The sequence below is a fragment of the Heliconius melpomene genome, chromosome 19 (genome assembly GCF_056956725.1).
Source record: "Heliconius melpomene rosina isolate 202511_hmr_F chromosome 19, ASM5695672v1, whole genome shotgun sequence".
Classification (NCBI taxonomy): Eukaryota; Metazoa; Arthropoda; class Insecta; order Lepidoptera; family Nymphalidae; genus Heliconius; species Heliconius melpomene.
The window spans coordinates 11,087,044-11,105,623 of NC_140407.1; the positions used below are offsets into that span (position 1 = coordinate 11,087,044).

At 34.3% G+C, this 18,580-nt stretch overlaps 2 protein-coding genes across 2 annotated transcripts; one reads left to right on the top strand and one right to left on the bottom strand.

Moving 5' to 3' along the window:
• The first annotated feature begins 2,298 nt into the window (after nucleotides 1–2,298).
• Nucleotides 2,299–8,078, top strand: LOC146528736 (calcium/calmodulin-dependent protein kinase type 1-like). Its single transcript, XM_085202593.1, has 2 exons — nucleotides 2,299–3,338; nucleotides 3,802–8,078. The coding sequence occupies exons 1-2, from the start codon at nucleotides 2,467–2,469 to the stop codon at nucleotides 4,013–4,015; spliced, it is 1,086 nt and encodes a 361-aa protein (XP_085058719.1). The 5' UTR covers nucleotides 2,299–2,466; the 3' UTR covers nucleotides 4,016–8,078.
• On the bottom strand, nucleotides 8,072–17,192 carry Slh (sec1 family domain containing Slh). The gene is made up of 11 exons (XM_085202592.1): nucleotides 17,006–17,192; nucleotides 16,618–16,777; nucleotides 16,228–16,529; nucleotides 15,640–15,729; nucleotides 14,811–15,060; nucleotides 11,166–11,324; nucleotides 10,885–11,060; nucleotides 10,123–10,393; nucleotides 9,594–9,729; nucleotides 9,180–9,380; nucleotides 8,072–8,286 (listed from the first exon to the last, which is right to left on the bottom strand). The coding sequence occupies exons 1-11, from the start codon at nucleotides 17,031–17,033 to the stop codon at nucleotides 8,176–8,178; spliced, it is 1,884 nt and encodes a 627-aa protein (XP_085058718.1). The 5' UTR covers nucleotides 17,034–17,192; the 3' UTR covers nucleotides 8,072–8,175.
• Nucleotides 17,193–18,580: the final 1,388 nt, after the last annotated feature.

Consider the following 18,580-nt stretch of genomic DNA (forward strand, 5'->3'; position numbering starts at 1 on the left):
TATGGGGAAATTTGTCACTTGATTATTGCTCACGTCCATTGAATTTTTAGACTTTTTTTTCGCCTAAAACAATCTAAGTGGTCATATCACCATTTCCAAATTTTCATATCAACCGGTCAAACCATTTGGGAGCCTATTGGTGACAAAAAGTGTAAAAAGTCTCTAGTAGAGCGCTTCGCTCAAAAAGTTAAGCGACAGCTTAATGTGTCTATATCTTTAATTTATTCATATAATTAACTAGCGGACGCGCGCAGCTTCGCTTGCTTATTTAGGGGTGAATTCTTATAAACCACGAAACAAATTTCAAATTTTATAATAATCGGTGGCCTATTAAAGATTTTTCCATAAAAACTTTCAACCCATATTTCACCCCTTTAGGGTTAACATTTTTTAAAATCACTTCTTAGTGGACGTCCAGATTACAAAAGTAAACATCTGTCCAAATTTCACATTTCTAATCACAGCGGTTACGGCGGTGCATGCGTCTTACCTCAGTCAGTGAGGACAAGTCCTTTTATATATATAGATAAAAGTAGTGCGCAGTGTTGGATGAATGTAAACTGTAAATACGGCTGTTGCGTGTTCGATTCCCCCTCAGATAATGCATTATTTTAAATATAACAAGCACTTAAAAGAAGAAAAATATTAAGGAAAATAAAGCCGGTTTCATGATTTCGAAATGGTCTTGACAAACAGACAGACGAACAACAAAGTGATCCTATAATGGTTCCTTTTTTACCTTTTAAAAATTGGTACAGAACCCCAAAAAAAGTAATAAAATTCTTCATGCTCCAAAATAAAAAGAAACAAATAGAGCCATTTATTGTGAACATGTACAACATACATTGGTTAATAACACCAATCAAGTACACCTTAAAAAAAATGCATCTTTTCATTACACATAGATATAAAAAAATATAAAAACAATAATTATGATCAAAAATAATTAAGTAAAATTCTCATATACAAGCAATAGCAAAATTGTACTTATATATTTTAGATAAATATAATTAAAATAAAAAAAATAGCTGCGATGGTAAAAAATATAACAAGCTGTACCTTATGATTAACCTCTTAACAATTAGCTTAACTAGTGCAAATATTTTCGCTCTATGTGCGTTACATTTAGCCATCTTTAAATAAAATGGCGGGAAAAGTTATACTGCTATATGCTATAGCTATATGTCTCGCTCATCAGGAAGTATCTGCGTTGCCAGATTTTATCTCGATGAAACGCGGGATTTTTAAACATTTTAAGTAAAAAAGCGACATTCTTTCGCCAAAAGCGGGACAAAATAAAAATATTTATCCCTTTATTTGAGTCTTAAATAAAATTTACAAAGATATTGGATATCAATATAAAATGCTTATCGAAAAACGTCTCTATACTTATACGATATTATTTTGGTTTACCAAATAAGGTATGACTGAATTTTTGAAATTTAACTGTATTTCTATGAAACTGCTGCAACTGCAGAAAGTAATTAAAAACTTATAGTAATGATTTCTCGTAGTACATAAAATAATCCGTGAAAAGCGGGATATGCCTGTCCCGGGACATTTAAATTTTGGGCTAATAAAAATAATGTTACAACAACCTTACTTAAATAATCGTTTTTATTAAATTTCACACTAACTTCTAACAATTCCAGACATAAATATCTCGCTTTTCCCCTAGACAAAATGTGGCAACGCTGAAGACATATATTCTTTTGTTTCCAATTTAGTTTAATTCTTTCAAATTAAAAAATGTTTATATCCTTTTTTCCGAATCCTATCCTATATTATTCTTATTTATCCATACATGCTATGCAAATATTTTTTAACTATTCACCACATAAGATGTATCCATTGACCCCATGTCCAATCTAAATAGAAATTACATATTTTTCTTAATATATAATGACTATAAAACACTATTTACTGTGTAGTAAAAAGTAAAACCAGTCTTAAGCGAATATTTCAATTTAAATTGTTTTTATTTTTAATGTCGGATATATTGTAAGAATCTAATATAAAGTCGGAAAATGTTTCTATTAACTCTATTTATCGATAATAAAATTATTTATTTTGTTACTAGTTAAAATTGTTGTTATTATATTTTTTTATTAATTATAGAAGTTTGGCAGTGCTAGTCATTTTTTTAAATATTTTAATTACATTTGTCCAATTTTCTTTATTACATTCTATATATTACTTAAACATTTTCATAACTTTTAAGTAGTTAGGCTACCAATTACCATAATAATAAAAATAAAGTTGCACCGTGTAAAGCAATTTTCAAATTTGTCTAGCATGTGTTGATCTTAGTAAAAATACCGAGTAGGAGTTTTCGTGATGTCTATTACATTTTAATATATGTATATCGATATAGATTATAGCTTTTAGCTACGTAGTCGTAGATATTTTTTAGAGTTAGCTGTTAGAGCAAATTGAATCTCTAGGGAATAAGTGCAGGCCTACAAGATGCCTTTATTTGGCAAAAAAGATTTTGGTAGAAAATCAAAAAAAGAGAGTAAAGATCCCGAGAAACAACCATCAATCGAGGATAAATATGTTGTAAAGGATCTTCTTGGGACAGGAGCATTTTCTGAAGTTCGCCTAATTGAAAGTAAGGAGAATGGACAATTGTTCGCCTGCAAAATCATCGATAAGAAAGCGCTTAAAGGCAAAGAAGATTCACTGGAAAATGAAATTAGAGTCTTGAAAAGATTTAGTGAAAATGCAAAAGTTGAGAGTGGAGAGAAAAAAATGTTTTCACACCCTAATATTGTCCAGCTGCTCGAAACTTATGAGGACAAGAACAAGGTTTACCTAGTAATGGAATTAGTTACGGGTGGTGAATTATTTGATCGAATTGTTGAGAAAGGCTCGTACACTGAAAAAGATGCGTCTAATCTTATAAGACAAGTATTGGAAGCTGTGGATTATATGCATTCGCAAGGGGTCGTACACAGAGACTTAAAACCAGAAAATCTTCTTTACTACAGTGCAGACGAAGACAGCAAAATTATGATTAGCGATTTCGGCCTGTCTAAAATTGAAGATTCTGGCATAATGGCAACAGCTTGTGGAACTCCTGGATATGTAGCTCCTGAGGTCCTTGCTCAGAAACCGTATGGCAAAGCTGTTGATGTATGGAGCATAGGAGTAATATCTTATATTTTGCTCTGTGGTTATCCTCCTTTTTATGATGAAAATGATGCCAATCTTTTTGCCCAGATTCTTAAAGGAGATTTTGAATTTGACTCTCCATATTGGGATGACATAAGTGAATCTGCTAAAGACTTCATTCGTCACTTGATGTGTGTAGATGTTGAAAAGAGATATTCTTGCAAGTAAGTAGTGGTACATCCAGGCCTATGTTTATAATATAATATGAATGTTGATTTTAGGATGAAATATATGTTATTAGCAAGCTTTATATTTCTTTAATTAGTGTTACTTTATTATGTTATAAATAGAAACTGTTTACACCACAACCTTATCAGAATGACCTTTGATTTTTTATTATTATAAATGTATATCTTGTATTTATTATACATGTTCTTTTATGTGAGGAAACATTTATTATCATGGTGTACTGGCTTTAATCCCAACTTAGTAAAATTCATCATTTAATTTTTTCCAGTCTGGTAGACACAATGTGACTTCAATTCAATTTCATTGAGTTTTGAAAATATGGTGTCTGGAATTATTGGAAATTGGAATGTTTCGATACTAAGTTTTACTGCCAACCTTGGTATAAGTATTATTATTCTATATTCATGTATATAAATTTTTAATAATTATAATTTTCAGACAAGCTTTGGCTCATCCATGGATTTCTGGTAATGCAGCAAGCAATAAGAATATTCATGGCACAGTTTCAGAGCAGCTTAAGAAGAACTTTGCCAAATCTCGTTGGAAACAGGCGTATCATGCTACCACAGTCATTCGTCAGATGCAAAAAATGATTCTCAGTAGTACCAGTTCAAGTCGCAACACTAATACCCAGCCAAAGCCACAGCAATAGGGGACTTACTTAATCAGCTACTTAAAATTTGATTAAGGTACTTATAAATAGAAATATGTTATACATTACACGGTTATATAAAATAACAAGCCATTTGATATGCCATTAATGATTTTGTAGCTTTATGCTGTATCTTGCTAGACAGAGGGGACCTTAATATTAAGACACTGTTCCCCATGCACTGCCCAATTTTTGAAATGTTATGAGGTGACTGGCTTAAGAACTTAATGCCATGCTTTCTGTTATTGCCAGAGCAAAACAAAGAAACAAAAATAATTCATTTCACTTAGTTGAAATCCAACATAAAACTCGCTTTTACAACCAGATGTTGACTACTGATGATATTTATTGCTCTGCTAAATGCTATATAATACCATAGGATTTGTGTTGTTGCTAAATTGTAATTGCTTTAGTAGTCTTGTTTCAAAAATGTTAAAATGTGAATATATTCACTCAATAAGATTCTGAAGATGATCAACGAAATGTTTTAGTATATTGGACTAGTCACAGCATTTATGCAGTTTTAAATTTTTGAAATCATCTTATATTATATGATAGGAAGTATAGGTATACACATTTAACATGTGTAATCTAATTATATTTCTTACTAAAATCTGATGCAAGTTACTACTCACTTTTCTCAGAATCTCATGCTACAATCCATGTCATAAACAATCTCTATTTAACCTTAGTACATGACATTGAATGCATAAAAATATAAATATAACTTATATCTTAAAAATATATCTTTAATGAATCTTCATTTACTTTTTATCAATAAAAATTAGTAGTTAGGATATACTCTCTTCTGAACATTCTGTGCTAGTAATTACTTATAGTTAATGTGATAACCACTTAATTCTAAGGTTTGTTGCAATTGTTATAAATGAACTACGAGACAAATGTCTTAGCGCTTTATATTGGTCTGACGATGTGGCACACTGTGCGTACTGTCTTTGTTGAGTGACTACTGTTTGTTACTATTTGAGAAGATTGTCCAAAGAGTATTCATGATATTTGCAAATATTGCTATGAATATTCTTAGAATTGAAAGGTTTGTTAAAAATGGTAGTTATAAAATTGCTAGAATTGTGATTAGGTCCTGTCTTCATGTTATGTACAATAATTGTATTAGAAATTATTGATCTGTCATTGCTGCAGAAGCGGTGGACCGACAATAGCTTAATACAATTATTGCCTGCATTTAAAATTGGAATGTTGCTATGTTGAAATGTAAGTGTAAATGTGTGATTATAATATTCCCTATTTAACCATTCACATAGTTGTCTTCAAATATATTTTACTATAAGATGTAATTTAATATTCCAAATTTGACTCCTTCCTCTCTTAATATAATATGATGTATTTCTCTTTCATTTTTGAACTAATCAATTTGTCCCGGAGCAAGGCCTAATATTTAGTTATTTTTTTTAAATTCCTTTCTAGATGTACTTTACATAATTATACGAGATTCTATCTTAATGATTTATACTAACTAATAATATTAATTTAAATTTTGTTAACTTGCATTATTTGTATTATTTTTTGTGTTTAATGAGAAGGTCATTTGACTTTATAATCATTATGGAAATTTTGTTTTTAGGCTTTGTTATTTATTATTTTTTATGTATTGTAAAGTTTTAAGTTAAAAAATAAAATTTCATAAGTATACCAAAAACATTCCTATAGGGAATAATAAAAACTGACGTTTTCAAAATAAATACATTCCAACTTTCAGTATTTCACTTTTGCTATTGCATATATAAAATATTTTGTCTTTTTACTTTATGAAATTATGTCTTTTATAATTAATTCCCAAGAAATATTTAAATTTACTTTCACAAGTATCCACAGTTATTTAGTGAGGCATTCCATAAAGGTACCATTGTCATTAATAAATAAATATATATTTAAATACGTATCTACAAAAATTATACATTCTATGATATCATCTAACAATTAAATATTGAAAATTATGAACTCTACTCTATCGTTTTTATTTTCAAATTTTTATCTTCCGTCCACCTTATCACAAATTTTATATCATAGCTTACTTATAAATTATATTATTTTTTTAATAAACTTAAAATAAACATGTGGAAAGAAAGGTAATGTGTAATTCAATTATTGAATTCCACATTAGCATTATAACAAATATTTTTTATACAGTTCTACATACATCTTTATGATGTTGAATATTGGAACATATTTTGTGTTCACGGTGGCTGTGACGGGAGAAATCAATGTTTAAAATTGAATATGACATTTCAATTAAAATCAAATGTTTTGTTATATAGTATATGAAGTTATGTTATTAAAAAATACAAGTAATATATTATCTAGACTTCCAGACTGAGTACCTTTATGAATCACCACCTCTTAAATATGTACAGTCGACTACTATTTTAACGTTTTTATATTAATTAATATATATGTTTTTGCAAATATTAAATATATTATTGTTTTGTTAAATCAAATTCCTTGATAACATTTATTTGTTGGTTTTTTATTTTGTAAAATTATATATATATTCTATTATGTAGTAGACTAGTTCTTTCTGAAATCTCTATTGGATGAAAACTTACTTGTTTTAAGTATATTATGTTTACTACGACTTTTTATAGTTTATACTGAAAGTTACAACATTAAAAATATATAATAGATGAGTTGATCTGAATTGTGTTCTGATTTTTACTTATTTTTAATGTCACTTGATTAGTTTGACATTGCAATGTACTTTCTATGTATTGTATTGTACTTATTGTTTACTTTTGTAATATGTACACTGTATGAATATATTGTGTAAAAGCGCCTTCTTAATATGATCTGTATGTACTTGTAGCGTTTGTCACTGTTTTTATAAGGTAAGAAGTTATTAATATATAAAATAATCTGTATGACTATCTATTATTAAACATTGTTTCGTGCCATTAAAAATTGTTTGAGCCTTTAAAAAAAGTGATAAATAAATTTAAAATAAAATAGGCTTTACTCTTTTATTACAAAAATAATGAATTAAAATTGTTATTTATGATATTAGAGTTTGAATTGGATTATTATTTTATATATATTGGTAAAATTACGAAATAACATATATTTTTAGCATTTTATTGTCTTATTAATCTATATGGAGGCTTATTGTAATTGTGAATATTGTCTGTTGTTTAAAAATGTATCAGGTTCGCTTTGTTATTTGATTTTAATTTATCAACGCACAATTATAAAATCTTAATCATATTTTTGCAATTTTTTTTCATTGTACAGTTGGACAAATTAATATTTTTATTTCTTTTCTTCTTTTTTTCCTGAGTACACTGTAAGCTCTTTTAAAAACCATTGATCAATATTTCAACAGTGGAAAAGTACTTAGTTGTTTTAAATATAAATAATAACCCTTGCCATATTAAATGCGGGTTGCTCTAGATAAGACGACTTTTTTCTTGCTCTCTGTTAGATATATGACTCATAAAATATATTTCACTGTGCCAAACCATATCGTGATCAGTGATAACATGCTATACTTTAAAATTAAGTATTCTTATATCCATTAGAAATAATATGAATATTTACTATAAAATTCTTACTTGACGATGGTTTATGCAGTGCTAATGTAACGCATTCAAGTTCCTTGAATAAAACTATGTATCTCTTTATTATATAAAATTATAAGTAAATACCTAACACATTTACTATTTTTCGACGGTTATTACTTAATAATTAACGTTATTACGCGACACATTTTTTTTTGTTAGCACAATAGTTTTAAGGGTTGGGATAAAACAAAAAATATATCGACAAGTTTCTTTCTTGTGTAATATGAAATAGTATTTTGCCGTATTTAGCTGTTTCGGTTGTGAAATTATGTTTGCCCCTATTTTATATCAATATAATTAAAAAGATGGTGACGAAATATTATTTATAAAAATATCTGATGCTATTGATTGATTCGTAATCTTGTGATTTAGATTTTATACTTCTTGTTCTAAACAATAAAATTTATTAGTAGATAATAGATGTTAGCTCTATTTTCAATGTCATTGTAAATAAAATGCAAACTTGTTGATACTCGTGTTTTATTTAATAGGATGTCAATTAAAACTAGTTTTCTTTACAGATTCATAATATAATATAAATTAACGATTTCTAAGAAGTGGGAATGCTTATTGAAGTTCTTCTCCCAATAGAGAAAGTTGTTTTAGAAACTGCGTCGCGTTTGGTAGTGTCGTTGCACCATAGATTATTTTTCTCGATTGCCCATTGGCTGCCTGTTGCTGAAAGTGAATTAATTATTTTTATTGTATTAAAAATTGTGGCTCAGTAGCACATAGTATGTATGTGTAAACGCGTCGGTTGTGGGTTCATTTGCTACCCATTCGGGGGATTAAATTAGATGAGGACGAAATCAAAAATTTCGTCGCTCTGGTATTATAGAGTACAGCGTTGAGTTCTGCCCCTCAACTCTGTTTCTGATTCAGTCGGAAAGTGGGAAACAGAGTGCTTTGACACTAGATTCTTTCTATCTATCCTGCAGTGTTATTTGTATGCGGGGTACATATGACGCTATGAAAATGTTTAAAACAATGGTTAAAAAATGTCAATGAATGATATGTCAGGGTAATGTAAATATTTTAACAATATTTTTGTTTTCCTGCTCCGATAATAGGTGACAAATGCAGTGATTTATGACTAACGCAACATTGATTAGTAAGTTGTCAGTCTCATCCTATTCTGGACTTGATGATGCAAGATGTTCTAAATTATTTATATATTTAAAATGTCGTTAATAACACATTATGTTATGAGTAGAAGCGACGTGACAAGATATAAATTAATGTACTGTGTTTGTAACTTGTAATTTTAGGCCTTCAAATCGCTAAAGGTTAAGTTTTGATTAAGGTTAATTTCTGTGTTTTTGACCTATCATCTAACTAAATCGGTTATTATTTTCTTCTTGATCTGGTAAGGGCGACGTTGGGTTTTGCCACTTAACGCCGAAAAGCGGAGAATGATGTGCCTTTAGATTTTATCAGATGATGAGTAACTACTTACTACTAATATTATAAAAAATACGTGTGTCTGTGTAGTGTTGATATAATTTGATAAAGAAAAATAAAGTTTTTATATTTTTAATCTTAACTTAGAATAAAAATATTAAAGTAATAACCTTAGCGAAGTCCACAACGTTGTGGTACTCGATGTAGCTGCCGCCCCCCACCACGAAGACGACGGCGTCGGTGGGCGGCGGGTGACGAGGCGCGCGCGCTCTTGCGGCTGCGTCCGTGCGCGCCGCGCGTGGGTCTAGCCACGACAGCTCGCCGTCGCTGGACGCCAGCGCGCCCTCCAGCGCGCGACTCACGGGCAGTTTCTGTATAAACATATTAATTGTATGGAAAAAGGGCATGTGATGAATCAATTATCTCAGACCTCAGCTACAGGAATTAGTTGTTATCAGATTCCCAACCTAACACTCTGTTCTCTGTCTGTTCCCTACAGAGTATGTGGGGTTTATAAAACCTATATAAGCAACGGTTGGGTTTATTACACTAGGGATAAAACTTAAAATTAAAAATGCTCTTACATGTTTCTTCACAACCAAATTTTTAACGCCTTCCATCACAAAAGACGAGCCCTGTGAAACTAATTTTGAAAACATGGAAACTGTTTTAGTGCCTCCACCCTCGTATTGACCTTGACTTGACATTTTTGTGAATCCCCTGTAACAAAAGAAAATTTAAAATAATATAAATTAGTCTTGTCATTAAGCAAATAATATATACAAAGGAATTTACCATTACAATCTGTGTATATAACTGGCATTAGTTTTACAGACTGCTTGTTGAAAAAAATTGATGATTGACTTAAATATACAGGTAAAATTGTCATCTATCAAGCTGATTTTTCTTAATAAGTAGTCTACAAAAAATAACGTTTTCGGCGTATCTTATAAAAGTCACGTGATATAGTTAGCTGGTAGAGTTAGCTGGTTTGGGAATCAAGGTGTTGATATGTATGTTCCACGAAAACCACATAAGAAAATAGCAATCTTAAGACAAAAAACTTTGTTTTTATATTATCTAAATCTTTTGTAATGGTAGGATACCACTTACTTCCAACGTTTCATATACGACATAGGCTTAATATCACAATTGGCAGCTAACAATGCACTTTCAAACTTCTTATATTCATCGTCGGAGATATGAGAAGTGCACAGATAATATATAATAAAAAGACGTATTTTGTCCTCCTCAGTGCCGGCAGTTGTATCCGTTATTAGGTCCATTACAGCTTTGCTTTCAATAGCAGTACTTTTACTCATTATTTTCTCTTCCAATTCGAAGAATGAATCAAGTCGTCTTGATTTGATTGCATTTAGGATTGCTGTAATTAAAAAGTAATATTATTTTTACGCAGTTGGGACTTATCTATAATCTATATGATTCAGAAATAAATTCAAATAAAGGTTTTTTTTATTAATTATGTTAAAACTATATAAATATTATTATTAGTTTTAATGAATTTAGGGAATATGATTACATTTAGTAGTACAAACATACAGAAATAATATTTTCTTAAACATTTTTTAACACGCTGTATCCCGCACATAGCAGGATAGGAAAAGGGTACCAAGTGTTAAGATACTCAGTTACCATTAAAACTCACGCCTGTGCCCCTACGTCACTACTGGTTTCTGCTATTCCTAACTTTTCGCCCAATTTTTGAGAAATGCTGAAATCAATGAATCTTTTCTCCAAAGCGAGGAAATAAAAATAAAAAATGCCCTCATTTGGTTCGATATACATACAGTTCGATAAACCACGACGGAATAGTAAATATTTTTGATAAAGTTAGTTTTTTGTTATAAATTATACCTGTAGCTATAGTAGTGTGCATATCAATGAGTCGCTTCTTTTCCATCATTTGTGGCAAGGAATTGACCGCACTCGTTAATCTTTGAGTGTTGTCACTAACTAAGCTGAGTGCTACATCACTCTCAGCGTCTATGCCCATTGACGTTTTTAGTCTTTTCATTTCTGTTTCTGAATTTCTGTTAAAATTTTAAAATAGTTTTTAATAAAACTGCAAAACAATTATTTGAAAATTTTCTACATATTTACAGGATTTGAGTTTATCCTATTATTAGATTAGTTACCTGTATTTGTCTAAATCTTCTTGTATTGCTTCTGCTACAGTGGGAAAAGGGCTGCCTTTATGTTCGGCCCACAAGGAATCTTTATAGTCCAAATCACATGTTCTGGTTTTGTTTTTTTGTTCTGGAACTACAGATCCAGGATTCTCTGGTACAACTGCTCTAATATGAAAAAAAATAGAAATAGCACTTTATATGCTTTAATTTATATATATGTAATAAAATTTACTTATAAATAGCAGGATCTTCTTCTTCCTGGCATTAATCCCGGCTATTACCAGGGTCTGCCTTCCTACTTACCCTACTCCACTTTGCACGATCTTTTGCATCCTCGGTGGTTAGACCATTGGCTCTCATGTCCTGCATCACGACATCCAACCAGCGCTTCCTTGGGCGTCCGGGAGGTCGCGCCCCAGGAACTAGTATAGCAAGGCACTTGCGTCCGACATAGTTCTTAGGCCGGCGCGTAACGTGGCCAAACCATCTCACGCGACGCTCTTGGAGCTTATCCGCTACGTCACGGACCCCAAGACTGCCTCGAATGAATGTGTTGCGTATGCGGTCAGACCGCGTTACGCCGCACATCCACCTTAGCATCTTCATTTCCGTGACGTGAAGCTCCAGAGTGTGCCGAGATAGTGCTGGCCAACATTCGCTGCCGTATAAAAGAACCGGTCGGACGATGCTCTTGTATATCAGCCCCTTGAGCTTGGGCGGTATTCTGCGGTCGCAGACCACACCAGTGACCTCCCGCCATTTGGCCCAGGCAGCGCTTATCCGGCCATGGACATCGTGGTCGATGCCTCCAGACTCGTGCATAACGGATCCAAGGTACCTGAACTTCTCCGACTTAACGGCTGGCTCAGGACCTATAAGGATGGTGCTCGAGTCCCGGCTCCCGCAGGCCATGTACTCTGTCTTCGACACATTTAGTTTAAGACCGCCGTTCTCAAGCGTACCCTTCCAGAGGTTCACTTTACGCTCCAGCGTCAGTCGGTTCTCGGCAATGAGTGCTATGTCGTCGGCATACATCATCAGCCATGGAGGCTGGTCCTGGGTGTGAGCCGAGACAGTATCAAGCACTACATTGAACAAGAACGGACTAAGAGCCGAGCCCTGGTGAACCCCCACTATAATCGGGAAGGGTCTAGTGTCGCCAACAGCAGTCCTAACCATAGAAGCGGAATCGTGGTACATGCCTCTGATAATCTCAATATAGGCCTCAGGGATCCCTTTGGATCGCAATGCCCACCAGATACACTGACGAGGCACACAGTCAAAGGCCTTCTGCAGATCTAAAAAGGCCACGTGCAGAGCTCTCCTTTTTTCCCTGTATGCCTCCATCAAAGTTCTGAGGGCGAAAATGGCGTCCATGGTGCCCGATCCTGGCTGAAATCCATATTGAGACTCAGAGACAGTACACTCTCGGCGGAGCCTGAGGTCGATCATGCGCTCGAAGAGCTTCATGGTATGACTCATAAGCTTAATGCCCCTATAACTACCACAATCTTGAACACTGCCCCTTCCCTTGTAAATAGGGGTAATAAAGCTAAGCCGCCACTGATGCGGCATCTTACCAGTGTTCAAGATATGGTTAAAAAGGTCAGTAAGCATGAGCACACCAAGAGAGCCCAACGATTTCCACGCTTCGATCGGGATGTCGTCAGGTCCCACCGCTTTTCCGTTCTTCATGCGTCGAAGGCAATTACGTGTTTCGTCAAGGGTTATTGGGGCAATAAGTCCGAGGTTAGGCGGTGGGTCGTAATGAAGACTGCATGGGTGCTGAGTATTCAGCAACTCCTGGAAGTAGCTTCTCCATCTCTCCTTCACAGAGTCATGATTACAGAGCAGCGTGCCCTGGGAATCTCTGACGCAAAGACATTTTGCAATATCTTGCGTCACTTTATCCCGGGAACGTGCCAGTTTGTAAATGAGCTTCTGCCCCTCCACAGTTTCAAGTTTATCATACAATGGTGACAAACTCTCACTGCGGGCTCTGGCTACAGCTCTTTTACTGGCACGTTTAGCTACTGTGTACTCCAGTCTGTCTTCAGGAGAGTTGGATTCCTGCCACTTCTTAAAGGCAGCCTTCTTTTCACGAGTCACCTCCTGGACCTCGTCATTCCACCACCATGTCTCCTTGTCGATGACACGTCCTCCCCTAGAAACACCAAGAACTCGCCTGCCTGCCGCAATGATTGCCGACTCAGCCTGATCCCAAGCATCCTGAGCAGTCTCGGTGTTAGTCGAAAGATTATGACTTTTCACCTCTGCCAGGAAGTCGGTCTGCATCGGTCCATTCAGCAACCACCACTTGATCCGAGGCCTACGTTTCTCGGCTACTTTCTTCTTCGGAGTGACGTTAAAGTCGATGACAAGAAGACGATGTTGGGCTGTTAGGCTTTCGCCTGGAATGACCTTACAGTTAGTTACCCTGCCCATATGACACCGTCTGGTCAATAAGTCTATTCTATTTGAGTTGAGTGGGACCCGCACTTATACGTGATAAGGTGCTGAGAATTCTTTTGGAAGAACGTATTCACGACGGCCAGATCAGACGCAATACAGGTTCTTAGAATGTTTTCTCCCTCTGCATTGCGAAGACCATGCCCAAAACCCCCGTGAACACGCTCATACGGCTCAGCAGCCCTACCGACGTGCCCGTTCAAGTCCCCCCCAACTAAGACCACTTCGGTACACGGCACAGCAAGTAGCACCCCTTCATACTGCTCCCAGAATGTCTCCTTTTCGGCCGCGCTATATCCCGCCTGGGGAGCATAGGCACTGATTAAGTTTGTGATGACGCCCTCAATCAGTACCCTCACTCGCATCAAGCGGTCGCAGCGACGGTCAACTTCAAGGAGCCCATTCTGAAGCTCTTCAGAAAGCACTACCGCTACACCGTTTCTACCCGAAGGTGACCCAGTGTATATAAGCCGGTAACCCTGTCCGATGTTACGGGACTTATTGCCCTTCCAGCGTGTTTCCTGGAGGAAGGCACACTGGACCCGACGTCTCATGAGTACATCTGCGAGTTCCCTGCATCGTCCGGTCAGAGAGCCAATATTCCACGTTGCAAAGCGGAGTTTCCTTCTGGGTACTAGCGTCTTTAGCCGTGCCCGTACATGACACGGTAGCCCTTGCCCACTTGTCGCAGGTGTAGGGCGATGTGCCTGCGCGTCGTTTTGCGGCGACGCCCTAGCCGTACCCAGTCTGTTGTTTTGTCGGTCCATATAAGTGGCGGTTGGCGGTTTTTAAATGGAGCGACTGCCGTCTGACCTCCAAAACCCCTTTATGGGGAAAAACCGAGGAAGGGAGAGGAAAATAGAGGGGTAGGATAGGTAGAAGGAGGGAGCTAAGGGAAGAAGGGGGGGAGTTAGGACACCATTCTTACGGACTGGATGAGGATGTAAGAGTGGCGGCTCGAGGATCCGGGGTCGCGTACCCGTATGCCCACAAACAAATATCGGACAGATATTAGTCAGGACATCCTCTGGATTAGATCTTATAAATAGCAGGATATGCAGGAGGAACCTAGTGTTAAGACATATATAATATTTAAGTCTATAAAACTATAAAACTAGTAAACTTATACATGGGTAGAAAATGTTATCAATTTTTTTTAATGTGTTCAAATAAATGGCATACCTATTCAAAGACAAATCCAAAACATCATGAGCCAAAGCCTGGTAAGTCCAAGTGTGGTGTAATGGTGTTGCCATGTCTACATTTCTGTCAAGCAATATCAACATTGGACGAGTAAATTTGAATGATCCAGCTTGTCCATGAAACAAATTATTTCTTGCATCCCATAGATTCTCCCTTAACTTCTTATCAAGTTTCTTTGCGACCATTTCTGCTGCATTGCCTTTACTGCATCTTATTATTGGGACATTACCTAAATGTTTAATTTATTACTTAGCAATTGTTTATTTTTTTCAGCTTAACTCTGTATAGAGCAGGGTAAGCACAGGGGACCTAGCCTTAAGACACTCAGTTCTTGACTTTCCGGCGAATTCTGGAGGCATTGCGTGTTGAGTGGCAGAAGTCAATTCCGAGGTTTGCCTCGACACCAGAGTGAAGAAATGAAAATGTAAATTTAAATAAATATTTCATTTCCTTGAGTGGGAATTGAACCCACAACTATCATACACTTGTGTCCCTAAGCAACGACATCTTCTTATGTGTAAGTTCGTACATAATATTGTCCTTATAATATTATGTCTAGTAATTATATTTAATTTATTATGTGTTAAAACTTAAAACACATGAGTACTGAGAATATTTAGGAATGTATAAAAAAATTTAAAGTTTTACTCTTTTTTATTTGACTCAATAAGAATATGTGGAGTTAATAAACTTAATTGCATCATGGACGGTATCAAGTTGGGTTTGAGCCCCACTATAATCAACTTTTTGTATGTTTCTAAATATTATATTATTTAGTTAAGTATTTTTAAAGCTTTATACTACATACCAAGGGTAACAAAAACTGAAAAGAGACTTTCAACTATTTCATCCATTATAGCCTCCATTTCTGTGTCCTTAGTATCACCCTTATTTATTGCTGAAAATAATTTTGTTTGAAAGTTATAGTTATTATACATTTTAATTTAGCAGGCATAGCATGGTGTTAGTGTTCATTTGCAGGTTAAATTGTAAAAAAATATTTCCCAGACACTATCACTTCACACCAAAATTCAAGAATATATGTGTTGAGTGAGTGGTTATTTTAATACTGCATTTTATCTAGCCAGAAAAGGAATTTCATTGGTATTGTAGTCAGACACTGTCACACTATTTACATGGTTAGGTAGAAGCAACATAATGTTAAGTAATTATGTTTCCCATATTGTGCCCAATTTTGGAGATATTGGTAATTTTGTGGTGAAACTCAATAACAGATTTTTTGTTACTAGTGCTAGGAAATTATTTATAATTTGATCCTCCAAGTTCAAATGAAACCCACAACTGTTGTTTGCAGTCATCCACTGTGTCACTGTGCCATGCCAATTTCTTACTTAATCAATGTGAAATCAATTGCTTATTTAAAAATAATTTATACCATAGTATGACAATGAGTCAGATTGCTGGTGCTTCATAATAAATAAATCATCTTCTAAACATATAAAATTCAAATACTGGTCAAATATTTTGTGAATGCTCATAACTGAATTTGACTGAATTGCTGATGCTGCTAGATCTTCTAACTTTTGTCTAGTTATTGGTGATATAAAATTAAGGTGATATTGGTCATAAATGCCATTATCCAGGTCTTGACATATTCTACCCAAGTTTTCTTCAGAAGGAGCACAGAAGTATACTGCTGGTACCTCGGGTATAGAATCACGATCTGAGTGTAACTGTCTGTAAAAATAGTTTTATTTAAATTAGCTAGATCAAAAGAGAATTAATTATAACACAATTTAAAATTAGTAGAATATTCGAGACTTACACATGTAGAGTGACACCCAATTCTCTTAATTCTTTAACTGATATTAGGGGTGATATTATGTCTTGACCAATTCTATCATATACCAGTACTTTCCATGATGGCTCATTTGCTACTGCCTTGGTTAGTGGCTGATTTAAGTTAAGCATTTGCTTGATTGCGTCTGAAATGTAGAAAAAAATATAAATGTATTGTTTTACACAATCAAAATATGATTTGTTTTAATTGCTCTTATTAGATTTTTTGGTACACAACATAGTATATGGAATAAATCTATTATGCATGTTCCCTTTTATATTGTGATATTTTATTAAAAAGTGATATATGATTAAGAAAATAGTACATTTATTACAGCATTGTTACAAAAATAATTTAAAATGTATATACTTACTGAGTTGGCGTTCCCGTAACGTAGTCATTATGGTCAATTATAGAAACTGCCATCAAATATTAGATTATGAGTAATGACAATTACGTTTTATATTTTTTATATATTTTCATTAATAAATACAAAAATTAAACATTTAATCAGTTCATATCTGTCAAACTGACATTACTGAGTTGAGATTTCGACTGTCGACACGTCGGCTCTGTGACATCGGAAGAAACAATCGGATATACGTATGATGTTATTAAAACTATTATATATTATGGTTTTTTGATTTAGTAAAATAATTTAAAAAGAAAAAAATAATTTAAAAGTTCACATCTAATGACCCATATAAAAATGCAGGCTGCTACAGTATCGCTACTAGCATGAAAACCTGGATCCCTTGAACATTCCCCTGAATATTCAGAAGGTCATATTTTATTAAGAATGTATAGAATAAATATTGGCGAAGTGAATAGTGCTCAACTGGCACGCTCGAAGCGCCATAAATAAAGAACCGACCGACCCTAGAATAAATATGCGGTTCATTTCAGTTTTTCAATTATATTTTTGGCATTGGGAGATTTAGGTTAGTAAGATTAGTAAGATAATTCTATATTAAGAAAGACTTTAGGTTATTGCCTTTTCCCCCATTTATCAATCAACCAGTGCAATTTACATCGTTATGAAATACTAAGTTTAATGTTGAAAATATTGAGAATCCTCAAGTTCAATTGTGATGATATACTTAAATATTGTAAAATAACTTATCCTATATCTTATAAAACAAAGTCGCTTTTCGTGTCTGTCTGAACTTTCTAACTCTTCTTCTTCTAAACCACCCAAGGGATTTTTATGCGGTTTTCACCATTAGGTCGAGTATTTCTCAGGGAAGGTTTATATATAGTTTATTATTTGTACATTCTTATGTAAATTAACATAAATACGATAAATGTGTCTAAAGTCCTACCCGTTGAAACACTCTCGCGCATGCGCTGCTTTAATGGTAAGTACTACATGAAAAAAATGTACTGGAGTATTGTTCCTCTTAATAAGATCTACAAAAAAGTCCGCGAGAGCATATTTTTATCTTTTAAGGATAACGTGTAGTGATCATATTTCTGTCTAAAAATAGTAATTTCAATATATTTTTTATTGTGAGGGATATTTTTCCATAATGGTATTAATCCTTATGCTTTAAAATACTTTATTAATTTTCTACGTTAAACGAAGATAAAATTTGCTTTTTACACTATTTCGAAATTGCGAATAGTTTTAGAGAAAAACGCATTTAATTGTTGACACATCACGCCGTTGACTCATCAGCTGTGCCGACTCAAGTTTTACTTATCCCTTACTCTCAGCATACAAATAAGTATGTTAGTTACGTTGGCCATTTAATGTAGATGTCTTTTACTGTTTTTTCATTTTAATAAGTACTTTAGAAGTTGTTAAAATACTAAAACATCCTTGCTGCGAAACGCGCCTCGCGACGTTTTGCTTATTTATACAAGCGCGTCATGAGCAGTCATCGGTGGTTCAGTGGCAGAATGCCCGCCTGCCACGCGGGCGGCCCGGGTTCGATTCCCGGCCGAT

Coding starts and splice junctions, on each gene's coding strand:
- LOC146528736 (XM_085202593.1), top strand. CDS start 2,467: ATGCCTTTATTTGGCAAAAAAGATTTTGGTAGAAAATCAAAAAAAGAG. Junction 3,339..3,801: donor GAAAAGAGATATTCTTGCAA/GTAAGTAGTGGT, acceptor TATAATTTTCAG/ACAAGCTTTGGCTCATCCAT.
- Slh (XM_085202592.1), bottom strand. CDS start 17,033: ATGACTACGTTACGGGAACGCCAACTCA. Junction 11,061..11,165: donor GAAGATTTAGACAAATACAG/GTAACTAATCTA, acceptor AAATTTTAACAG/AAATTCAGAAACAGAAATGA. Junction 8,287..9,179: donor ACGTTGTGGACTTCGCTAAG/GTTATTACTTTA, acceptor ATTCACTTTCAG/CAACAGGCAGCCAATGGGCA.